The sequence below is a fragment of the Panthera leo genome, chromosome B2 (assembly GCF_018350215.1).
Source record: "Panthera leo isolate Ple1 chromosome B2, P.leo_Ple1_pat1.1, whole genome shotgun sequence".
NCBI lineage: Eukaryota > Metazoa > Chordata > Mammalia > Carnivora > Felidae > Panthera > Panthera leo.
This window is the reverse complement of record NC_056683.1, coordinates 116,106,941-116,130,454: the sequence shown is the minus strand read 5'-3', so window position 1 is coordinate 116,130,454 and position 23,514 is coordinate 116,106,941. Positions and strand designations below refer to the sequence as shown.

General features: G+C 36.1%; 1 protein-coding gene across 4 annotated transcripts in view; it reads right to left on the bottom strand.

Moving 5' to 3' along the window:
• LAMA2 (laminin subunit alpha 2) overlaps positions 1-23,514 on the bottom strand; it is a 609,036-nt gene that overhangs the window by 175,554 nt on the left and 409,968 nt on the right. For all 4 annotated transcript variants that reach the window (XM_042939791.1, XM_042939793.1, XM_042939792.1 and 1 more), the window contains 2 exons: positions 16,346-16,480; positions 4,480-4,604 (listed from right to left, as the gene is read on the bottom strand). In XM_042939791.1, the coding sequence (XP_042795725.1) occupies positions 4,480-4,604; positions 16,346-16,480 (260 nt within the window). The remainder of the gene's footprint in view (positions 1-4,479; positions 4,605-16,345; positions 16,481-23,514) is intronic.

Below are 23,514 nucleotides of genomic sequence, written 5' to 3'. Positions count from 1 at the left end.
ACCACTGGTCTTTCTGTAATTCTCCCCCATCTCATCCATGGTCACTCTGTGCTTCCATTTGTTCTGCCAGAAACCATGGAGTCAATGTTACCTCCTTTCTTTCACATTCCACACACGTTCTACCTGAAACTGCTGCTACCGTCGCTAACATCACTGCATTACCCTGTTCCAAGCTTCCTCTTGCCATTGGAAGACTTTTAGCCATTAGGACATTTCATTAGCTACCGGAGCTTCCCTGACTCATCCTTTGTCACCCTTCCCCTAACACCAGTCAGTCTGCTCCAGCTGCCCTGGATCCTTGCTGTCTGACAAGCATGGGCCAGTCTCCAGGCCAGTGTATCTGCTTTTTCTTCTGGCTGGACTTCTCTTCCTCCAGGGAGTCATGTGGCTCCCCCCATTACTTCATTCAAGTCTCTGCACAAGCCTCATTTGTTCATGAAGATCTTCACTGAGCACCCTATCGAAAAGGGGACCCCAGTCTTTTCTGTCTCAATACCATGCAAGTATTTCAATTCAATGAGGCTGCTTTATTTTCCCTGGTAGCACTTCCACTGTCTGATATTGCATTATACATCTACTTGTGTTTTGTTCAGCTTTATTGTAGTATAACTGGCAAATAAAAAAATTGTAGTGTAATCAAAGTGTGCATGTGATGATTGGATATACATATATGTACAAATTAGTTAATACATCTATCACCTCACATATCTACTTTTTTTTTTCAGTGAGAACACAGGTTCTATTTACTTGGCAAGTTTCAATTATACAATAAAGTATTACCAACTATCACTACTATGTTATATGTTAGATCCTTAGACCTCATTTATCTTATAACTGAAAGTTCGTATACTTTTACCAGCTCTCCCACACCTCCCAACCCCTGGTAACCACTTCCACACTCTAGGAGTTATTTTCTTTTTTTAAATCCCACATATTATACATGAAACAATACCACTTTTTTCTTTCTCTGTCTGGCAAAAATTGTTGGTGTGTTTGGCAAAGAGCAAGGGACTCAAATGTAGCATCATTGTAGAAGGGAGGAGAGGGCATTGACCTGGAAAGGTGGTCAGATTGCAGAGGGTAGAGGGTTCCTTCTACTCTGTTGAAAAAATACCTGACCTTTCCTTAAGCAGGCAGTGAAAAACCCCTCAGCAATGCTGCACTGTCACAATGGTTGACAGTTTGTCATATTTGTTTTGGTAAGAAGTATTGAAAAACTAATGCATAGAAGTGAGTTAGTAACCACTCACCACGCCACATCCTTTACTTTTCTTTGGGGCACAGTTGGAGGTTATTAAAGAGAGGTGACTCAGCATCCTCCATCTATATTTCAGAATCTACTTTTATATCTCAGGAAGAAGTGCCTTTCTTCTTTGCCTTGGCTGGTTTCTTTGCTTTGCATTTTAACACTTCCCTTCTTACCATACACAGATCTTTGCTTTGTTAATTAACGTTCCAAGCTTTAGGTAGTGATATTAGTGGGTCACGAAATCACGTTAGTGGGTTTTGACTAAAATTTCTTCTAAAAATGCAGAATAAAACTGAGAAAAGTTATAGGATATATATGTTTATAAATATATATTATATACACACAAGTTTTTTGTGTCCCAAGGTCTGATGTAAAAAAAAATGATTTCTTACAGTGGCTGCAATTAATAAAGTTTGACAGTCACTGAACTAGCCACTTTGCTTCAGCTTTCTGATTCTTGTAAGATCCTTCCCATAAAAATATGCTTGAATTACATAAACCATAGAGAACAGCAATGAAAACACACCTTTCTATTGATCCTGTGAACCCATCAAGATAGGACTCTTTCTTTTCCTTCTTGACATTTTCTAAAGATACACGGATCTCCTTGGAACATAATATCTGTTTCCACCATGGATTGTCAAAACTCCTCGGTGATCCTCACGGTTCGTGGCTACCATACGTACTCAGTCTCCATGGACAGCTGCTTCTCTTCTCTCTCATGGCGCCCCCTGCAGTGTGCTCTTACTTCTCTTGCCTCCCTGGCACCCCCTGTCTTGGTTTTGCTTTCCCTTCTGGTTTCTCTAATGTAGGTAATTCTGTCTTTCCTTCATTCCACATGCTCCCCCTTGGGTCACATAACCCCGGGAAATCTTATCCAATTTTAATTCAGTTATTAACATATCTCTTCCCTCTGCCCTTCCAATTCTCATATTTCTATTTCCTGCAGCTATTTGCATATTTCCATTCGGACAGATCTTTCACATCAATGTTAACCTATTTGGAACATAAATTGTCTTTCCTCTGCAGTAGCTCTCTCCTGGTTTCCCTATTTCAGTTAATTGCACTACCATTTTTGAGGTCAACCTGGCTCAAACCCTTTGGCTTCAACTCTTGCCTGGCCCGAACCCCTCATATCTAATTAGTTATCAGTTCGGTAACTGCATTCAACAAAGATCCCATCCATTCCCTCATTTCCCTTCTCGTTACGATTACCTACCTTCAGGTTCTAATTATCTTTTGCTAAGTTAGTGCAGTAGCTTATTAATCGCTCTCTTCACTTTTTTTCTTCTCCTGTTTCATTTTACTTAGCTCTCTCATAACAGGCTTTCTAAAGGGTAGCGCTGATGGCATTAACGTTTTTTTGTTTGTTTTAACTAAAAGTCTGCAATGTTTCCTCATTATATAGAAAATTGAATAGTAATTTCTTAGCCTGGTGTTCAAGGATTTCTATAATATAGCCTCCATTCTCCCACTCATTTTCATCTGCAGTTATGAATTCTATTTGAACTCCGTGCTCCAAACTCTTACTTATTAGTTCTTAAACATGTCTTTGTTTTCTGTGTTCTAAGCTTTTGTTAATATAATCTCCTGCTAATTCCACCAGTAAAAACCCCTCAATCCACCATTTGTGACCTATTATAAATACTACTACTTCTTCCAATATGTTCTTGAAGCTTCCAAAACTAAGTGTGGTATCTTGTGCCTTTGAATTCTCTTTACATTTAACTTGACTTCTCTTAAGGCACACATTTTATTGTGAGACTTTTCAACACATGTTATGCTTGATTGTTATCAAAGAAGTTATCAATTAATTACTGAATTTTTCTAATCCAATGGCTCACATTTTAATGAACGATAAAATAAATAACATTCTCTTTGTTTAAATCTGGTCGTCAGAGGGAGATTAGGGAAAGGGAAATAGAAATAATATTATTTTTCACACACCTACCAATTGGTGCTCGGGTGAACAAAAAGAATGTGTTTTATCCTTATCCATATCCTACTCACCTAAAAATTTACATTTGACTAAAGACCTGTAATTCTTTTAAACAAAAAAAGAGGAGCTTGCAGAAGAGAGACAATTTACCTGAAAATGTTTCAGAATGTATATAAAGCCAACGATGAAGAAAAAACTGAGTCAGCACAGGGGCAATCCTCTCTTTATCTAAGTTGCTTTGTGGTTCTTCTATAGTCAAGATAAGGAGCCCAGGATTCTAATTCTAAACAAACCACCATACATTCTTTTCAAAAGCAAGTTCTTAGAGAAAACATTGCTCTACCATGTAGAGATTGAAATCTATAAATCACTTAGCAGAAAATATAGACAGCCTTTGCAAAAAGGATTTTCATCAATATATAAACCAATGCAGAATGTGCAGACAGCACTGAAATAAAATATTCTAGCTTTTGTTTCCCCTTATGGCTATGTTTCCATGGTACCAAGCTCAGACCATCTTAAGAGAAAGGGGCTGTGATTCTGGGAGTATAAAAATAAGTCACCCTCCTTTAACTACTTTTTTCAATTATTTTCTTAATACTTCTCTGCAAATTGCAAATTAAACACATAAAATGAGTGGAAGGGGTCACAAAAGGGATATGATCTGCAGTGAAACACTTCTTCATAGCTGAGTTTATGGCAGAACTACATGCAAATACAAGACCCTTATAAAAGTGTATAAAATTATGCATGTGTCTACATGTATCATTTATGTCATTAACATAACTTATGTCAGTATTAGTATTTATATTTTAATTAATAAGTAATATTTACTTGGGATAGGGTTTTAATGGAAAAATAAACGATGGAATACTATGTGCTCACTTTTGTCATGTTTTTATACTGTTTGCAAAAATTCTCTTCCTTTAAATTTTTTTTAATGTTATATTCAGTTTTTTGAGAAAGAGAGAGAGAGAGAGAGGGAGAGAGAGAACACACACATGAGCAGGGGAGGAGTAGAGACAGGGAGACCCAGATTCTGAAGCAGGCTCCAGGCTCTGAACTGTCAGCACAGAGCCTGATGCAGGGCTCAAACTCACGAACCATAAGGTCATGACCTGAGCTGAAGTTAGACACTCAACCAACTGAACCACCCAGGTACCTCCCAAATATTCTCTATCTTAAACTGAGATTTTGTCTACATGGAAAAAAAATTGAAATCATAGAAAGCCCGTTTGCCACACAGATGGTGCTACTGATTGGGAAATCTGGTAATGTTTCTCAATCTTACTTGTTGCTGGAAGAAATCAGAGGGCAAGCACATTGCTGACAGTCATTTGGCAATCCCCTGACAATTCCATAATATCCAAGAGTACATCGTTCACAGAAGTCACCAGCAGTGTGATGTTGACAATTCTGCAAAGGAAAGGGGAAAGTTTGTTTTTCATTTAATGAGAGTAGAATGTAATTTACCATACAGCTCCCCACCTATGAATACATATGCCCTTGTGAAAACACACACACACACACACACACACACACACACACACACACACCATTGAAAGAGTTCTTGATATATGTGTGGGTGTGTATATGTATATATATATATATATATATATATATATATATATATATATATATATTTAATTTTTTTAACATTTATTCATTTTTGAGAGACAGAGAGAGACAGAGCATGAACAGGGGAGGGGAAGACAGAGAGGGAGACATAGAATCTAAAGCAGGCTCCAGGCTCTGAGCTGTTAGCACAGAGCCTGACACAGGGCTCGAACTCACGGACCTCAAGATCATGACCAGAGCTGAAGCTGGACACTTAACCGACTGAGCCACCCAGGTGCCTCCTTAATATATATATATTTAAAGATGTTCTTTCGTAAGAGAAACTAGTATCAGGCTGTTGTAGCTATACTGACAATAAGAATTTCTTCTCTCTTTTTCCTACATCAATCTCTGGAAAAAATTTTTCTCTTATTATAATCTGGGGAACATACCTCACAAATTTCTAAAATTTATTATATCATCTGGCCATTTATGTGTCTTCTCTACAAGGTGCTAGAAAAGTACTAAAAATCCTGGGAACTTGGTGCATGCCTGTCAGTGGACTTTCTAAAACTAAACCAAGGTAGAAAGCATAAATGCCTTAAGATGCAACAATAGAAAAAAAATTAAAGAAAAAAGGTCAGCCTAGTTACTCTCCTAAGAATGTTATTCATCTAATTCTTGCCAAATGTTAATAATTCTTTGTAAATAGGGAGGACCCAATCTGAAACCAGGAATCTCAGGTCAATATTTTATTTTTCATGCTTGCATAATAAGAGGCATTCGAGTAATATGCTTTAAGACATTTCCATAAGGAAATGAGAATAGTTTCAGAATAGTATGCAGCTTTGTAATTAAAATTCTCAAAAAGTAGAATTATTTAACGTACTGCAATCATTCATGCAATAAGGACTTAGAAAGAGCTACATCCCAGGCACTGAGAGAAATCAAGTGAGGGAAAAAGGTAAAATAACATCCAAACCTATACTAATTTATTTCTACTTTGGGAAGATAATTTAAAAGTGGCAAATAAGAAACATGGCAGCAGGAATGCAATATTGAATGCTGTTTAGTGGAAACGTGATATTTGACTTTGGGAGTTGAGAAAAAGGAGAAAATAGGAGGAATAAGGAGCTGCATTTTAGCTTGACCAGAAGAATGATGTCTTACAAACAATATCAAAATAAATGTTGAGAAGCAAAAATGGTCAGTAATAGCTGTATATGTTAGTGAACTGATCTGACCAACTTAGCTGGAGTCACAGAGACACCTGTGGGCTCCATATTGAACTTGGCCGAGATCTCATACGCTTGGCTCTTGGCTCTATTCAGTCAATCAAGAAGCACATATTTATTTTTCATGTGTCTTCTAATGGCCAGAAAATATTTGGTATGGTATGTGTGGTCACTTACAAGAAACAGTAATTGAAGTCACTTCCTCTATAGACATTGCCATGGAAAACTTTTTTAGAACTTCTATAGACTCTTTTTTTCAGAGTTTCTGCTATTCCCTAGGGTGAAATCACAATGTCACCATGACGAATTTTAGGCCATTGTTTGTTTTGGTTGTTACAGCTGGGGGTTACATTTGAAAACACATTATGCCACTTATAGATGCATTTAATAACAAAGTAAAATGGATCCAGTTTCTTACATAATAGGATACGAATCTCAAATACTCTAATTCTCCACCTCTCAGAAGATGATAACTCCAGATTTTCAGAGAAAAGGAAGAACTCACTTGAGGGTTCTCTCAGCTTCCTGTGAAAGACTTGGCATCAGTCCTGTACTACTTTCCATCCCTTTAAAATTTATTGCTGTCCATGGGAAGTAGTGTTTTGTTCTTTGTCTAAAGCTACTCTCATCCTAAATTGGATTTCTTACTTTCCTGCCTTCTGTTTTTTCCAGCCTCTGCATTTTTTTCTTTTTCTTTTTTCTTTTTTTTGCTCATTTTTCTCATTAGCATTTGATGTTGTTCCAAGACTTTCCTAGCTCAAAAATATCTCTGGGGCCTCTAGTCTTTGGAGGCTAGAGACTATCTCTGATAAGCATTTTATTGTATTTATTTAAAGTTTATTTATGTATTTTGAAAGTGAGAGAGAGAGAGTCCAAGTGCAAGTGGGGGAGGGGCAGAGAGACAGAGACAGACAGAGAGGGAGAGAGAGAGAATCCCAAGCAGTCTCCATACTGTCAGCACAGAGCCTGATGGCGGGGCTCAAACCCATGAATTGTGAGACTATGACCTGAGCTGAAACCAAGAGTCAGAGGCTTGACCAACTGAGCCACCCAGGCACCCCTATACATTTTAAAAGCATTGTTTCCATTCTTGATTTCTATTTCCTTATCCTCTTTAACTCTCCCTGATTAAAAAAAAAATTCTGATTATTGTAACTCCAGGCTCACTCATAAGATTTTTCTTGATAAATCAAAATTTACTGACAATAATAGGTCCTCATGATACATGAATTTTCTGCAGCAGCTACTATTTCTGGCCACTCTTTGAACTACTCTCTTTCTATGGTTTCTTTAATGGTCTAGTCTGCTGGTTTTTCTCCTAACTCTACGGCTACTGTTTCATGGACTTTTTTTCCCTTTCTGTTTAATAAGATTGGTCCTTGTTTCTAAAGATTCTCATCTCTCTTTTGTCTTCTTTTCCCTACACATTCTACCTTGGTGATTTCATCCATTACTATGACTTTAGTTATCATCTCTTTGCCAAAACCTTTAAATCGTATATATTCAGCCTAGAAAGATATCTCTAATGAATTTTGGGTTTACATTTCCAAATGTTCCCTGGATAGATCTTATTACATAACACAAAAGCACCTTCAATTGAATGTCAAAAATTAAGCTCATCTCTCTTTAAACGGGCTAATTGCCCATTTCATCTGGAGTCACTATCATCTGCTTAATTACCCAGGCCAGGAATCTAGAGGCCTCTCTCATTCCAGAGAGCCTGTTTGATCATCATGTTCCATGATTCTATTACTCTCTGCTTCTTTACTTCCTTGTTGCTACTATTTTTATTTGGCTGCTCTCATCTTTTACCTGGTTTACTAGGACGGAATTTAGCTAAAGATACTGCTTCTAAATTTTTTTACCCAGTGATTACCCCACACTGCAATCAGAGTGGTCATCCTACAGAATATATCAATCCATGCCATTCCCTTGCTGGAAAGCCTCCGTTAGTTCTCCATTATCCTCAGGATGAATTTAAAACTCTCTATCGTGGCAAGAAAGACCTTTATCATCTGTTTACCTCCAGCCCTACCTCCAGCCACTGCAACCTTTGTATGCTATGCTAAAATCATTTAGGACCATCTGAAATTCTCAAATTATGCCATGCTCTCTCTTTCCTTTGGGACTTCTTATATGCAAATCCCTTGTTAAGGAATGTTTTTCCATCTTCTCACCTGGCTAGCAACCATTCATTTCAGCTCTCATTTTAAATGTTGCTTTCTCTGATAAACATTCCCTTATGTCTGAAGTCAGGGCTGACTGCTCCTTCTAGTTCAACACAATGATTAAAACATGGTAGACATTTGATGACTATTTTGAATGACTGCATGAATGAGTGCACATTATAGGAAGTATAGATGAAACTGGCCAGTCTCCTTGATGAAAAAGGCCAAGTTTCAAGCCTAATGGCTTCATAGAAATGTGGTTAGCAGAGCTAGATGCTTTGTCGCATATTTTGTATTAGGATTTGTTGGAAAACTACCATGATCGTCTTCTATTCAGCCATTCAAAGAAACCAGTAATTTAACAATAAACTATCCATTCCATTTTTAAGAGCAGCACGGAAAGAGAAAATGGTTTGAAGATAAAATAATTATCTATGAATTACAGTCTAAATCATTCAGCAAGGTGTCAAATGGTAAATAAGAATTAACTGGGGGAATGTTTTAAGAACATATTTTACAGTTGTTGAAATAAACATGTGCCACAAAATACATAGGATCTTGAACAATTATCCACACTTTGCTTTTGTAAAAATAAACTGACTACATACTGAATTATTTTATGTAACCTAATATAACATTAATAATTGGCTCAAAACACAGATAATGTTGATCATTGTTAGAAATACAGAGATTCAAAAATATAGTTGCTGCTATTATACCTACAACTCTATATACAGATCAAGAAAATATCTTTACCTTCTCTGGACAGTCAATCCTTCACAGGGTTGTTGACATACTAAACTTGGTTGACAAAATCAAATGTTCTGGTTAGGTCCACAAAAACAACACATAAATCATGATGCTGTTTTTGAAACTTTTCGACATAGACATTTCATATGACTCTTCTGTCTGCTTTGAAACAGTGGACATAATTTTTCTCTTGTATAGACATTAATCTTTAGGAAAATTTTCTATATTTTAGATGGCTAATAAGAGGTTAATTATATTCTCAAGAGTGATATTATGCGTTGCCCTATTTCATAGGCATTGCTGTGCTGTGTCATTTCCTCTGCTCTTAAACACTAGAATATAAGCTCCTAGAGGGCAAGGCCCATCCATGCGCTCCCCACCTTGATATCTTTTCATCACCTACCACAATACCTTCACATTGGAATGTTTACCAAATGCCACAAGAATGAAAAAAGAAATGAGTCTAAGTTCAAAACTTTTATATTAATTTCATCTTGTTAATTGTCACTCATACTTCCACCTGTCAAGCTCTTTTAGCTTCTTGACCACCATCTGATACATTAGATAACACTTCCAGCTTTATGTCAACTATTTGATAGATCTCATCTGGATCACTGATAACAATTTCAAACAGGACGGGGTGAAAGCCTAGATCTCATCATTGGACGCATGAACCTAGAACCTATAGCACACAGTTCAGCAACCACACCCATAAAACTTGTTAACTGATTACCATTGAGCCTATATTTTCAAGTTTGTTTGTAAAAACATCATGAAACATTCTGTCAAATGCCTATTTAAACAAACTACAGTTGGGATCATAAAGCTAGCCTTTACTGGCTTATGATTTAATCAAAGTATTTAATTTCTGTCAGCATTAGTTCATCAACTTTAAAAGGAGAAACAATTCTATCTACCTCATAAGCTTACTGTAAGAATAAATGTGAAAAAAATCTATCTACAGAGACCAGTCTTCAAGGTCGGATATATGGTACTGTCATTATTTTTGCTGATTTTCAGATATGATGTATCACACTTTCTGATAAATTTGATATTGTAATGGTATTCAGGAAAGGTCTCAGATATTATACATATAGTAACCATAGCAGTTATTCTGATATGTTATTTTGAGTGAAATTATACTGATTTCTAATGAGCACTGTTTATTTTTTCTATACTTGACAGTTAAGTAAGAAATCCTTAAGTTTTACTGGAGATCAAAATCAATGTTTGATACATTTTACTTTCCTTTACAAACCAGGAGTGACAATTCACTGCTTTCCATACTATGGCAAATTTCATATTTTCATGATTTTGCAAATATTTTTCATACATGGCTTTTAATCATATCCGCAGATTCTATCAGTATTCTAGCTTATAATTCACCTGGGCCTTCAAAGTGAAACTCATTTAATCAGATAACAGTGTGTTTACTCTCTCTCACAGTCTGTAGGTAGTATTTTGTAGTATATTTGGAAACTGATTCTAATACATTTTATCCAATGCTCTGTAGGTTACTTAAATTTTCTAAGTGTTAATTTAGAGTTGTAAAAAAAATGCTAACAATTCTACGTTGGTAATATTGTTAGATAAATTCAATAAAATAAGGTTTACAAAACACCTTAAATGCAGTAGATTTGTGTTATGAGTCTGTTTACAAAATATAAGGTTAATTGGTTAATCACAGATTCTGGTGGTTTCAGACAACGAAGCAGATCAATAACGGAGATTTCTGTTTTTTCTTTTCATTTTAAAATAAGAATAATGATAGAGTGAAAATAATATTTCCACAAATTATTTGGTGTTGAAAAAGTTATTTGAGCTAGCTGAGAATTCACTATTCCCTTTAAAAAAATGGAAAAGTAATACTGACTGGGGGTGGGGTGTAGTGATGATATAAAAATGTATAGATAGATATAGATATAGATACAGGTAAAGATATAGATAGTGATGTGTGTGTTATATAAAGTTGAAAACTCTGTCATTTATCTTTCTATCATCCATCTATCTATCTATCTATCTATCTATCTATCTATCTATCTATCATCTATCTATCTATGTTCCAACTCTATCTATCAACCTACCTACCTATCTACTTACCTACTTAAGAGTGTCTGTGTGTGTAGGTGCGTGTACCGATTAGTGTTTGTTCACTCACCTCCTCTTCCCCCTGGGCTTGGGGTTCAATATCATATAGGTTTTGTCCTTCCATTTTGAAGAAAATTTTCATTAAGGGACAATAGTCACTGAGCTATTGGTAGCAACATGTCTCTGTGTAGGATATATTAATGTCTACCAGACAATTATCAGAGCAATAGCTTTCTGGTAAGTATCATTAGGAATTATGAAGAGAATAGTTGCAAAGTGATGTGGGTTTTATTAAAAGTTGAAATGCTTAGACTGTAAAGCTTTCTATAGTGTTTTTGTTCTTTTTTAAAGAAAGATATAAAGAAAATAAAAGTGAGGAAATCTAGCATAGTGCTAGAGATAATGATGTTTACATGTTTTGATTAATTATCATCTCATTGATTCTTAGACTCTAAACAGTGGATAACATGTATGGTAATTATTACCTTTATCAACATCATCATCGCTATCACTTCTATGGAGCTTATCATGTACTAAGTAAGTAGTGTTCTAAACCCTTTATAATGTATTTCATCGAACCCTTACAAAAGCTCTATGAGTAGGTACTACTATTATCTTCATTTTGTAAATGAGGAGACTAAGACCCTGTTAGCATGAGATAAAATGACTGGGCTTCCACAGCCTACAAGCGATGAAGCCAGGATTGGAATCAAAGCAGTCGGACCCCAGAGTCATGCTTATGACCGCTCTACCCAAGTAGAGGGCATTGCTCTGTGTAATGGAGCTGATATTAAATTGAGATCCACACAGAAAAGAAATCAGTATGCTTCAAGTTTCCTCAGTCACACCATCAGGGTAATAATAGGTATTTCCTATTTGCCTCCTGGGGCTATTTCAAAAATGAACAAAGTTGCCTAAATTCAAAAGTTGTATGTTCCCTGAGGAAAATATAAAAATTTAGAGTATAGTAACTAATACTAGCTGTGCATATTTGATGTGCACATGTATTTATTTTTCACTTCATCTGGGGATATCTCAAAAAATAGACTTGTGGCACAAAAAAGCTATAATAGCCAATTACTCAAAAGAGGACAATTTAAAGACGACAATTTTTATCCTAAAACAATGAAATTAAACTGTATCCTTTATGAATGTTTTTAAATTAATCATATGAATTAAACAAAGCCTTGCTAAAAAATACCAGTGAAGATTGCATAAGAAAGAAAAATGCATTTAATTTTCACTGAAGAATGTATAAATTAATCCCCTCTCCTGAAATTATTTATTGAATTTTACAGGCCAGCAGATTGGTGAAAGAGTACCAGACTGAACAAATAGTAATTATATCAGGAATTCAAGGATGGTTAATATTATTCAGTTATTCATCTAGTCAATAAAAGTGTTCATCATTCAGTTCAAGGTAAAAAGAAATATATCCTCATATCTTAAATGTATCTCTACCTTTACTTCACTCCTCACAAATAAGCATATGACCAATTTTAATATCCTGTCTTGACTAAAAGAAGATATCTTTAAGAGGCCAGGAATGAAAAGAAGTTTTCTCAACATGGTAAAAAATATTTATCCTAAGCTAACCACCAGAGTCATACTTTGGCGTCAAAGACTTGAGACACTAACATTAAAATTAGGAGTAAGATAGGAAGCCGATTATCCTTGTATTTAACATTTTTAGAAGACTTAATGCAAAAACATAAAATTATTATACTAGATACAGCTTCTGGCAAGAATAATCACAATTATAATTATTTGCAAATAATATTATAAATATAAAAATAATTGAAAGAAGCAACTGAGAAACTTCTAGAACTAAAAAATAGTGGTTGGATATCAAACACACGTAAAAACTCTATTCTGTTAATGTTTATCAGTAACAACAAATTAGGAAATATACTGAAACAGAAAAAAATATAATGTTCACCATTGAAGTAAAAGTGTAGGATACATAGAAATAAGTTTAATATGAGAAATGCACAACCTATACAGATAATAACAAAAACAGTTTACTGTGAGACACAAAATGTTTTGAATAGAGAAGAGTATTATTTTCCTGGGTTGAGGGAAGCTAATTAAATAGTGTAAAGGCAGCAATTCTTTACACATAGATTTAATACCATTCCAATAAAAATTCCAATAATGTTTTTTTGGTGAAGAGATTGAAATTGTGAATCAAATTCTGTCCTTTGGAAGAATATATAATTACATCCAGTCAAGAAATTAGAAAAGAAGAAGAAAAAAAGGGCCTTCCTTTGCCAGGTACCATAACTTAATATAAAATAAAGGTAGTCAGAATACTGTAATAAGAACTAGAAGATAAAGAGAACAGAATAGATGATCCTTCAAACATATCTTAATATAGATAAAACAAATTTATATGTATTCGGATACCATAATTTATCAAAGAGAAAAGGAAATGTTAATAAATAATTGTTTCTTTAAAGTAATATATATTTGGAGAAAGATACCTCCTCATACCACAATAAGTTCTAGAAATATTAGAGTTGGATCTCAAATTGAATCATAGAAACAATGGTAAATATCATAGTGTCTCAGTGTAGGTATTGAAAGACATGTGCCTGCGTAAGATCACCAGGAGAATGAGTGTAGTTAGAGAAGCAAACTGTTCCAAGGACTATGGGAACCCCAGTGTGTAGCTCTCAGGTAAGGAGCTAAACATAGCCAAGAAGACAGAAGGCGTGGTCACCCAGGTTGGAAATCCCTGGAACAGCATGTCCAAGGAAGCAAAGTGAACAAAAACTTTTAAGATGAATGGATAACTCAGAATAGCAAATGCTGCTGAGCAATCAAGAAAGATGAAGACTGATAGATGAACACTAGTCGCAGGGTTCAGTATGCTGGTAGAGCTAAAAGCCTGATTTTAGTAATTCAAGAGAGAATGGTGGGAGAGAAATTGTGGAGAGAGTATAAATAGCTCTTCACTGTATAGGAGAGGAATGAAGTGGTAGAAGTCAAGAGGGAAAGTGAAGGCAAGAGAATTTGTTTTTATTTTTGTTGTTGTTATTATTATTATTATTATTATTATTATTATTATTATTTGGAAGAGAGAAGAAGAACCAAAAAGTGATGATACAAGAGGGAGGGAGAAACAGGGATGGGTGGAGTAATGCCCGTGAGCAGGAGAAAGGGCTGGGATCAGGGGAACCTTGGTGGCTCAGCCTGTTACGCCGCTGACTCTTGATTTCGGCTCAGGTCATGATCTCAAGGTTTGTGAGTTCAAGGCCCACATCCGGCTCTGGGCTGATAGTGTGGAGTCTGCTTGGGATTCTCTTTCTCCCTCTCTCTCTCTCCCCCTCCTCCACTCATACTCTCTTTCTCTCAGAATAAATAAATAAGCTTAAAAAAAAAAAGGCTGGGATTTAAAGCATAAGTGCAGACTTGGTCTTTTCTAGAATTAAGAAAAGTCCATCCAAAATGATGGAAGACTCAGATAATTGCACACAGATGCAGAAAAAGTGGGTGCAAATGGTAGTGGAAGATCATGTTAGTTCTCTTCTGACTGCTTCTAATCTCTCAATGAAATAATAAGGAGCATGACTATCAACTAAGAGTGAGGCTGGAAAAGGGTTGGGGGAGGGGGCTGAGGGCTTGAAGAGAAGGGGAAGGTGTGCGATAAGCATCCAGAAATGTGGGAAGGGAAGTGGACTAAAGAAAAATGGCACGACTGCAGAGCAACACGAAGGGTCCATTTGAAGTGAGTGATAATGAATTTATGGTGAGATTAGACAGCATACTTGTCTGTTTTTCATCAGCCACATTCAGCTTAGAAGGAGTAGAATTTACCCAGTGTTAGAATTCATGGAGTGAAAATAAGTAAAGGAGCAGCACGAGAAATGAACATTACAAAGCAGTGATACCAATGGAATGTTGAATATTAAGCTGGTTGAGAAAGTGAGGGAAATGAAAGAGGTAAGAAACAATGATGTGAGCATCAATGGTGAGACTAAAAAGGTTGAAGATGATGTATTAAAAAGTGAACTGGAGAGTAAAGAGATGGTAGTCAAAAAGAGTATAGTTGACCTTGAGACTGTGGAATCACTGCAGTTACTCCTAATGACAAGTTCTAGACTAGCACCATGGAGTAAGAACAAGAAATATAGTTAAGGGTATGGAAAAGTTAATTTCATGGACATTAAAATCACCAAGAATTATTAGGAATAATGGTAGAACAATGATACAGAGGAAAAATCTTCAAGGAAGGAGGTGGGTGACCTGAGGATTAATAGAGAACATCAACGAGCAGGTGTAGTGGGCAAATAGATGGGGGCATGAGATTCATAGCTGGGTGTTGTTATGAGGGAGAAAGGAGGATGATATGAAAGTGGCCATGAGGAGCAAGGACGCCTGCCTACCTTCATGCTCAGGCAAATGAAAAGCGTGAGAGAAAACGATAGTTACTCCTTGGGGGCGCTGTGGGAGGAGCAGTATGTCAGGGAGAGCTAAATGAAGAGAATACTAAGTGAACAGGGGGAATATGTGGGGGATTTTGCTGAGTTCCGATCTTGAGTTCCAGAAGGCTCACTGAAGGGGTTTCCAAAGATGAGAAGTGGGAAATGGGTTCAGCAAATCTGATGTCCAGAGAGCTGTGTGAGGATTAGAGTCTGGGGAACTCTAAGTGGTGACACGGCAAACTTGAATTTCTTGAGTCCTCATTGTTCCAAGGTAGATGGCAATGGTAGAGAGCAGGGTGTTAGCATGAACAGGACAACAGCAACAACAACAACAATAACAACAACAACGAGTAGCTGGAATTCTAAGGAAAATGGTTAAATTATGGATATCCAATCAAGACTAAAGATTTCAAGGAACATCCAGCAACACAACATGCTCAAAATAGCTACATTTAAAAAGCAGAACATAAAATGTCACACGTGGTACTATATAAATCTTATTTGTAAATGCATGCATAAAAATGGTAGAAAATACCTAAAAGTTTAAATGTTTATGTTAAATCTTAGATGATTTTTACCTTTTTAAAATATTTTTTATCATTTCCAAATTTTAATAAGTTTATTTGCGGGTGTAATCAGAAAAAAAGTCCTCGTGTATTTTTAAATAAATAGTAGTGCTCCCAGGTGTTCTTCTAAAATGCTGTTGGTATTTTATTTCTCGACAAGAGCAGTGGCTTTTCCAATTATCAATTTTTAATTACTTTAAAAAATGCATAATATGGGTAAATGTTTTTTTTTTCCTGCATGTTTTATTTCACACACATACACAATTACGTTCCCTGCAATTTCTCTCGCCTCTGCACATGGTACCTGAGCATGTGTAAAGATAAATGAGCACATGGGCCTTCTTCACGGAAGGCTCAGGTAAATACCCGGCATATAGAAGTTTCAGGGTCACATAGGCTGCTGTGTCCATTACACTGACATGGAACGCAGGTACCCAGGGTTGGTCTAGGAGTGTGGCTGCCTGGCTCAGACCGTAGTCGATAAAATCCTGGCATGCATGTCTGAAAGAAAAGGAAACCAATTAGGGCAGCCAAGTTATAAATCTTCGTTGAGCAATACTTGGGTTCTTCAGTGGTTAAAAAGGACTACTTTTCCCCTCCCTGCATTAAAGGCAACATCACTTATAAACACAAGTGCCAGTTTTGATTCCTAATATCTACTTTTGTGTGGTCCTTCAAGTGTACCGGGAGCATCCGAGACATCAGACCTCGGAAAGGAAAGCTGTCATTTGCATATACCAGTCTGAAACAACTTCAAGTAGTTATTTTTTGTTTTTTATTTTTTTTGAAAAATAGGTTTATTTTTAAATAAAATTGTCATTTGGACTAAAGAGAGAATTCCAATGTCTTTGACAACCTAAAATCTGCTTCTGCTGTGCCTGATGGATAACTAGCAAATGTCCAATGAGACTCAGGGAAATATTAAATAGAAAAGTGTCATGGTTGCATTATTTATATCGATATAATTTAAAGACGATAAAAGCAAGAAATTCAAAATTCTCCTGTCTTGGGAATATTAGGCCACCAATAAAATTTATCTTTCCCTGATCCATTTTTTTTTCATTTTGCAATAAAAATCTGAGAGCAAACAGAAAACTGCTAGCAAAGCTGACATATGCAAAATCAAGACTTCTATCTTCATTCGGGTTTATTATGCAAATGTCTCAAAAACATCTCTGGCTTTCTGGAAGGAAGCCCACAGCTCTGAAGAGGTAATGAGAACAGTCTTGTGTTCCAGACTCAGTCCTCTTGGTATGCAAAGCTACTGCATTTATCAGATGTTGTTTGATTTAGGAGTAAAAGGTAAGAGTTGGTTTTTCAGATCCCAGTGAAGGTTATAAAGAGACTGTTTTACCACCTTGGCTATGTATGATTTTTTTCGTCACGGGATATCTTGTTCCCATTGATGAAAGAAAAGTGATTGCTGAATAAGCAGGAAAAAAATATGCATGAAGGACTCTCTAATGCCTCTGCATTCTTTTGATTCTGGACTAGGTCATCCAGAGTGGAATATACAAAAAGCTTCCTTGGAAAAAGAAAAAGATCAATAGTCAGCACTCTCCTTGCTTATTTTGATTTGGATACAGCAAAAGTACCTCCATTAAGCATTTAATTAAGAATCTCTTTGCTTTTATCCCAGCCTATAAGAAATTCCAAGAAGATTAAATAATGTCCCAGCTTCGAGCAATCCAGTAAAGAAAATCGGAAACAGTATTCAAAATATTTTGAGTCTCGTTTGTCTTGTGGTGGACTTAATAATACATTTTAATACATATTACATTTTAAAATTTAAATATAATGCATTGTCTTTATTCATATTATTTAAAATCAAGGTTCATATTGCCATTATTACCAAATAAAGTCTAGGAATTATGGCTGAGTAATTCATTTAAGAAACTGAAGAAACAAGTCAAGGTGTATTGAAAAATATTTCACAGCATGAGTTGTTCCAATTCTTTCCTATGTGGACTATAGAATAAAACTGGATTTTCTTTACATGAATTTCACCCTTGGACACCTATATAATTATTGTTATTTTACTGGCATATTTGCTTAGGGTGTAAGTGGTGTGTGTGTCAGTGTGAAAATCACACAAATGGAGATCTCCTAGCTCCACTTTAGACCTCAAAGAAAAGTTTAAAAGCAATCTCAGAGGAAGAATAAAATTCAGAAACAGGAGTTTTCATTGAGGAATTATATGAAATTCAGTGGTATAAACTGAAAGCTGAAGGTGAGCACCACAGGTGAAGTTTACCATAACACACACCCAGTTTCTCCTGTTACTATGGCTCTTCCCAGGAAACATAGCAGGACAAAAAGGAAAACCACCCATAGTAGGAGTTTAAGCCTGCGCTCCAAGTGGAGCTCTGTGTTGAACCTCCTAGGCCGACCTTTGTGGTTTCCAATCCTGGCTGCACATAGAATCATCTGAGGAGTTTTATATACTGACACCTGGCTCCACCTCCAGAAGTTCTTATTTAATTTGATTGGTGGAGAGTAGGGCCAGGGTTTAAAACTCCGAACTGGGTCTAATAAGCAGCCAGAATTGAGAATCATTGATGTGATCGTCATTCTCTGCTGCTAATGTTTGCCTTTTAAAGGCGTTCAGACTCTGGCACTGTGGCACAGATGACTATGAAAGCCTTAATTTTACATGACAGTTTTGTCTGAGGAATACAGGCAAGTCGCCTGGTGTCACTGAGACATGCTTTCCCCCTCCCACAAATGAGCAGGTGTATTAACTCAGATGATTTCTGATTTTTCTTTCGGTGCTAACACTTGAGACAAATTTTATGTCCTGACAGATTAAATTTCTAAGAGTTAGCAAAGCAAAAGAGACTATGCAAGAGTTAGAAACTTAGAACACTTTTTCAAGGAACTGGATGTTATTTATTCCATCATAGTCCCCTCCTTTCTTGGATTTTTTTTTGTATTCATTCTTTCCACTTTTTGATATTTTTGAGGGAGTTTTTCCATATCAGATATTTTCTCTTCTCAGTGAACGGGGGTAAAATTCATGAGAATGATTATGCTTGAGTCAGAACAAAAGAGGAAAGATAATAGCTACTTTTTCAAGTCCTGTCTAAAATCCTTTCTGAAACAAAATGGAGAATTTAAAAAAAAGCAAATAAGTAAACACTGTCCTAATAGTATCTCCTTCTTTCTAACTCAAACTTTTCCAAAGCCTTCTTTCCATGTGCAAAAATTATTCATAGCTCAATCATCTTCTGCTGTCCTTCCATTTTTATTTTTATAATATGGCATCTCATCAAAATGTATGAATCACATTTGCACAAAAACGTGGGAGGAAGGAAACAAGGAAATGAAGACAAAGAGAACAGAGAATCTCCAGGTGCAGGGTTACACAACATCCCCATCTCTCTCCTCAGACTTTAACAAGAAAAACAGACACTTGTGCTGTTGCCAGTGGAAACACTATCTTCTGTCTTAGATGGGTTTTGCAACCAGGCAGTCCTTAGTTTAATTCTTGTTCACCGCTTACTACACATAATTTCACGCAGGTTTTGAACACTGGTTGCAGTTTCCTCACCTCAAACGTAAGGATCTGGATAACATCCTAGTTGAGTATGCAAGTGCATCTAGGTTTTTTGAAACAGACTTATCCAGGCTCAAATCACAGTTTTGCTGCTTTCTAGCTGTGTGATTCTGGGCTGGGCTTCCATTTTCCCATCCACAAAATGGGGATCACAATACATACTCAATGTTGATGTAGGTATACCAGGAAATGTGCTTGGTATTGTACAGGATCCATCCAGTAAATGGTAAGTTTTTTTTTTTTTTCTTTTATAAGGTTGTCGGGAGGATTAAATAAGATGATGTATGTTTAGTGCTTGACATATACTATATCAACATAGATGCCTGTATTCCAGATAATTTGTTAAACATAGTCATTGAAGACAGACTAAAAATAAAAACAACAGTAATTGTTCTACACCGCATCGGATCACAGAATATCAGTGTATACCACTTACCCATACCATATTCCTCAATAACTGTATGCACATGAAAACAGTCTTTGGATCTTCCACATACAACAAAAGTGGTGCAGGGCATCCCAAGAGATGTGCGTATAGAAGAAGAAAAGTCTATTTTCACTATTTTGTCTTGAGTTTTGTGAGTTGATAATAGGTATATATTTTGGGGGGATTTAAAAAATTATTTTTAGTAGCCAAAGTAACAACTTCTGAATGGTGACTCAGTGGACACCAGCCATTCAACTGTGAGCCAGAAGCCTTATTTTACCATGAGAGTGAGGAGATAGATGCTGAAATGAACAACATATGATCCAGAGATCATCTGAAAATATTTGATTACCATGGTCTTCTTGCAGAGAACCACATACTCAATGCTGACTATTTTCCATTTCTGCATATAACCTAACCTGAGTTTAGGTCTGTTTTGGTCAGTTGGGCAATAATATTAACTGAGACAATGGTGAGAAACAGCTTCAATAAAGATAGTAAAGCCAATAGCTGTCACATCAACAAATGTGGTAAGGAAATTGGGTCTTCACTTCTAAAGGTAATCTGGTCTTTTACTTCAAATCATAAATTGTAGTAAGTAGGTATGTCTAGAACTAACATTTTCAATGAACAGGGCTGTAGCATCATAAGACTACAAGTAACAGATAAAGGCGAAGTGTCTTCGCAATTGGCTATATTTTCAGCAGTAACTAACACTTTATTTTATTTATTTGCAACCACATTTTTGGTAAAAACATGAAATGAATAGCTTGTAAATGTGAATGTCTCTAGAATACCATACATTTGGCAAAAATATCGTAAAGGAATTGCTTTGTGTATTCATGACCCAAAGCATATGTTACTGGAATGGGAAGTATTATTTCAAAACTGTCCTTAGCTCTTGCTTTGATGATTGGATTTTATGCTTGGGTAATTACACTTTAGAATCAAGATGAATTATAAATAAGATGTATAATGGATTAGAGGCAATGGGATGTGGAGAACACCTCGGGCACCTTATTATGAGAGATAGGCCTTTATCCCCATAATCTCAATACTAAGGTATTACTGTAATTATTGTCTGTAAATAGGAGCTTAAGTGAAATTCACAGGACATAGGTGAAGCCCAACGAAGATGCTAGTTTGTATGTATTCCTAGTTTTCTTAATCTTTTTCATTTATCATTTTCCTTATTTGTGCTAATAAATATTTTCATATAATGCTGGAAAATTGCTAAGATTAATGGGAAAGTATGTTTTAGAATATGCTATTTAAAAAGCCTACCAATAACAAGAAGAAGAATTAAAAAAAATTTTTTTTAATGATTATTTATTTTTGAGACAGGGAGAGACAGAGCATGAACGGGGAGGGTCAGAGAGAGAGGGAGACACAGAATCCGAAACAGGCTCCAGGCTCTGAGCTGTCAGCACAGAGCCCGATGTGGGGCTTGAACTCACAAACTGTGAGATCATGACCTGAGCCGAAGTCGGATGCTTAACCGACTGAGCCACCCAGGTGCCCCAAGAAGAAGAATTTTTAACATTTAAAATCTGGAGTGGAAGGTAGAATGAATTAAAATAATTTGCTACTCTACTAGCATTTTTATTTGTAAGTGAACAGCATTATTTTAAATAAATGCAGAAAAAATAAAGCTGTAGTAGCTTTCTCTTCAGGACAAGTAAAGGTCAATCTTGCCTACTTGCTCCATACTTTTTATAGCAAAATCATATTGCAGAATCAGAGAATTCTACAACTTTAAAACCCAATGTGTTCTTTTATAGATTGGATAACTATGTAACAACTCCTATAGCAATTAAAGAATTGACCAAAGTCACATAGTAATGTTATAATCAAACATTTCTTAGGACAAAATTCTAGAAAAGTCTCAAGTTCTTTCTGTCTTGTATCTTTGAATCTTTTATGCTCATTGGAAAGGTAGCATGTTTTATATGTGCCACATTCACTGTCTCATTGTTCACAACTACACTGTGTGTGCATATGTGTATTTTGGTTGGTTGTGCATATAAGTACAATACATATACTTACTGGTATGTGTACAAGTGCATATATGTCTATGTAGGAGTTATGATTTAATAATGAGGTGGATTATTTGATTATTTATGATCAAAATAGACACATTCATATGACTATTGTCTTTCAAAACGATCGCAAAGCTATTATTCTAAGGATGTTTCACAGATATTTGCAGTTATTCTTATGAAATTCTTCTCTGAACAATGTGGAATTTATATAATGGTAATTAAGTTGAATGACACTGCAGTTTACAATAGGGCTTTCACATGCATATTTTCATTTAAATCAATCCTCATGATAATTCTATAGGTAAAAATCCTCAGGTCCAGCAACAGGCAAGCAAATGCCCTGTCCAAGTGGTGAAACTAGGGAGGATTCATTGAGACCAAACCCCTTTTCATTAAATAGGCTACATCTCAAATATTTATATTCGTTATTTTTAAGTTACTTTAGTTTTGACCTGGTGCCATCACCTGCTTTAGGATTTCTCAAATCCTATTTACAAAAGATGCATGAAGTTTTTTCAAAGAAACCAGTATGTGGACATACAATGAATTATTCCATAATAATACTATTAGCATCAACCCACGTTGACTACTGCCAGGTAGTGTAAGAAATACTTTAGGTTCTTAGCTCATTTCACCTTCACAGGAGGCTCAGCTATTAAAAATATCCAACGAGGTATGCTGTGGGCACCAACCAATCTGCCTCCCTCCCCAGGGGGGAATGTGGGCTGTAGGGCCGGAGCAGGTCTGGAACAGCCCTCTCATGCCAGCTTTCTCTGGTTGCACTGTGGGGAGGCAGGAGAGGGTGAGTGTGGAGGCAGTTAGTGAGGGGCTTAGGGATTCACCAGGCGAAGATTAAAGGGGACTAGTAAATGGTGCAAGGTCTCAGTCCAAGTATATGGTGACGTCGAGATTCAAACCCAGGCCAGTTTCTCATCCATTCCACCTCTTCCCACATTATACTCTTCCTATGAATATTTAATATTCACAAAAATGAAATAGACTTCCAGAGGATAAAGATCTAGAAAATAGGCCAACTCTAAAGATAATCAAAGGAAAATCCCAGAGAGTAAAATAGGCAATTTTAGAAATATAATGACTGAATGATAGTGTCACTATTGGAACAGTATATGTCCTACTGAGAAGCCTATGTGAAAAGGAACAGTCTGCTATTCAGTGCCTAAGTTTTGTCACGTTCTACATAAAAACAGTTTTTCCAAGCCCAACGTAATCCTGTCTCATAATCACTGCAGCTTAAAAAATGTCTTTAGCCATGTAGAAGAGATGCCAAGAAAATAGATCAGATATACTAAATGTGCCTTATGAAAACATTCTTGTTTCCTGACTATTCCGTGGTTTTACAAATCTTAATTTTCATCAAATATTTCCCTCCACATGTGATTCCTGTTTCTATGTAACAATAACACCACCCTGATCTTACCGTGTCTCACGCTGTGAGTGGAAAGTAAAAAAAAAAAAAAAAAAGAATAGTTTACGGGTATGCATGAAGAAG